Source organism: Haemaphysalis longicornis, unplaced genomic scaffold (genome assembly GCF_048455015.1).
Source record: "Haemaphysalis longicornis isolate Haplotype H1 unplaced genomic scaffold, Haemaphysalis longicornis Haplotype H1 scaffold_1, whole genome shotgun sequence".
Lineage (NCBI taxonomy): Eukaryota > Metazoa > Arthropoda > Arachnida > Ixodida > Ixodidae > Haemaphysalis > Haemaphysalis longicornis.
Genome location: NW_027526203.1, coordinates 155,623,728 through 155,626,206, shown reverse-complemented (window position 1 = coordinate 155,626,206; position 2,479 = coordinate 155,623,728). Strand labels below are relative to the sequence as shown.

Below are 2,479 nucleotides of genomic sequence, written 5' to 3'. Positions count from 1 at the left end.
GCACGCTACATATTTCTGTTTCCCTTAATGTTTTTCTGTGTGTCTAGCAGTCTTTATATTAATGAGCACTAGGCTAATTTCCAATAAAGAAAACAGCTAATTGATTTAATTGTGGGGATTACCTGATCATGCACGCCATTGCACTTATGTTACGTTAACTCGGCTTATCGATGGTGGTGACGACTGCCGTGGCTCTAGTGCCGTGCTTGGCAAGCAAGGCGTCCGCGTAAAGAACTTCGGGGTCCTCTTCCAGCTGTCGAGCCAGTGCCTTGGTCCGCGCAGAGCGTCTCTCGTCGTTCCTCCCCTGTTGCATGTTCCAGGGGACGGGCTTTGTCTTACTAATCTCTCTCCACGTTGTGGGGAGCGTCTCCATTGTCAGCTGCTGTTCAATTTACCAACCTATCTTGCTTAGAACGGCCCGGCCGTGCTCTGTCCGGCTCAGCCTCATTCTCTGGTTGAATAGGTGTGATTCCACTAGCTCTTCCGCCGTATTGTGGGAACCCATGTCCAGCAGCTTTTGTGCAGATGAGTACTTTGGCATGCCCATGGCGAGCTTGACTGCTTTGCTTATCGTTGTGTTCAGCGTCTCGCAGTTCGCCTTCGTAAGCTGGAGGTACGGGGCGGAGTACGTGAGGCGTGACAGGACGAACGCCTGCACCAGGCGCAGTGTGTCTTCTTTGATGCCTCTGCTCCGGTTGGTGACTATCCGGATCATGCTCAGGATATGTTGTGATGTTGTCTTGATTTTGTTGACGGCCGCGTGCGCCTTGCCGTCACTCCGCAACAGCAGGTCAAGTATACGGATCTGCGGCGTTGGCTTGATCTCTGTGCCATCGATCGTGATAATCACGTTCGGCGGCGGCTGTTTCTTTGGTCTTCCGGGCTGTACCATGAAGCTCAAATTTCTGTGGAGCGCAGCTCAGGCCGCAGGTCTTAGCATACTCGTGGACGGCCGTTGCCGCTCTCTGCAGGGCTTCCTCCGCCCAGGCATCGGACCCCGCGTGGTTCGTCCACACCGTTATATCGTCGGCAAAGAACGCCTGGTCCACGCCTTCGATCTGATTGAGTAGTTCGGGCAGGGTCAGGAGGGCCAGGTTGAAGAGTAGAGGTGACAGGACCGACCGCTGTGGGGTACCCCTGTCTCCGGGCTCCACAGGCTCCGACCACTCCTCTCCTATTCGGATGGTCGCCGTTCTCTTTGTTAGAAAGTATTTAATGTAGCCGTAGGTCTTGCTGCCACACCCCGCCTTGCGCAGATTCTCGAGAACGCTGGCGTGGGACACGTTGTCGAAGGCCTCCTTGAGGTCCAGAGTCAGTATCCCCCGGGGCGCGTGCCTTCGTTGCTCTCTTTATGACTAGCTCGTGTAACTGGATCAGGACGTCTTGGGTGCTCAGGTGCTGGCGGAATCCGAACATGGTCACTGGCATCTGACTCGTCTCATCCAGGTGTGCTTGAAGTCTTCTGAGAACCCTGCGTTCCATGACCTTTCCCAAAAAGGACGTGAGGGATATAGGGCGCATGTTCTCGATCGTCAGAGGTTTGCCGGGTTGAGGTATGAACCGTGCCTCGGCCTGTTTCCATTCTGCGGGCAACTTCGAACTTTCTGAGGTACTGTTGATGTGGCCCAGGAGCCCCCTTGCCGCCGCATCACTCATGTTGCTGAGCAGCTTGTATGTAATGGCGTCCGTTCCCGGTGCGCTCTTCTTATTACTTTCGTCTTGCTGTTAACAACTCCGTGATAGTGAACAGTTCGTACAATTCCGAATTTTCCGGTGCCCCGTACTCCTCCGGTATCAGAAATCGTCCTCGCTCCGTCTTGAGGTATTTCGCCTTGAGGTCTTCAATGAGCTTTTGGCCGTTGCCGTCGTAAACGTTCAGAACATTGGTGAGGTTGCGGATGGTTGCGGTCTTGCTGCTCAGCGGGTCGATCAGGTCTTGGCGGGCACCAGGTCTTGCGCGCCGACAGCTTGCCCTGCAACCCGTCGCGCGTACTTATCCAGTTCCCTCGGCACAGCTTGGTTGCATATTCAGCAACCTGTTTGTTGAGTATCGCGATACTTTTGACCAGCGTCTTATTTCGACGTTGACGCTTCCATCTTCGCGTGAGCGAGTGCCGCGCCGCCCACATGTGGGCTAGCTTGGCGTCGACGAAGGGCGCCTGCACCGTTGTTGAGCGCGATCTCTTGCTCTCGCGCCCATTCTGCGTACGTTTTACGTCTGCCATCATCCGCGTTTTCTTCGGAGGTGTCGTTTTCATCGTCCGCGTGTTTGCGCGTTCGGTCCCAGTCAGTGACCTGGGCTTTGACGAGGGCCGCCCGGAACCATGGTCCCTTGATAGTTATACTTATGATGCTGTGATCGGAACCCAGGTCTACGTCTTCGTTCCGCCAGGCCACTTCTAGGGAGCCCGCCATCCACGACAGGTCCGGTGTGGTGTCCCTGTTGACACTGTTTCCCTTTCAGGTGACGACGCCTAGT

General features: G+C 55.1%; 1 protein-coding gene across 1 annotated transcript; it reads right to left on the bottom strand.

The window, feature by feature from the left end:
- Nucleotides 1-391: 391 nt before the first annotated feature.
- Nucleotides 392-2,225, bottom strand: LOC144155286 (uncharacterized). The gene is made up of 4 exons (XM_077686629.1): nucleotides 2,128-2,225; nucleotides 1,778-1,973; nucleotides 943-1,298; nucleotides 392-905 (listed from the first exon to the last, which is right to left on the bottom strand). The coding sequence occupies exons 1-4, from the start codon at nucleotides 2,223-2,225 to the stop codon at nucleotides 392-394; spliced, it is 1,164 nt and encodes a 387-aa protein (XP_077542755.1).
- Nucleotides 2,226-2,479: the final 254 nt, after the last annotated feature.

Bases quoted from the DNA above. Each gene is read 5' to 3' on its own strand.
- LOC144155286 (XM_077686629.1), bottom strand. From the start codon at position 2,225: ATGGCAGACGTAAAACGTACGCAGAATGGGCGCGAGAGCAAGAGATCG. The intron at 1,974-2,127 runs GTGGGCGGCGCG...GACGGGTTGCAG, and splicing joins GACGCCAAGCTAGCCCACAT to GGCAAGCTGTCGGCGCGCAA. The intron at 1,299-1,777 runs GCACCGGAAAAT...CTGGACCTCAAG, and splicing joins TGATACCGGAGGAGTACGGG to GAGGCCTTCGACAACGTGTC.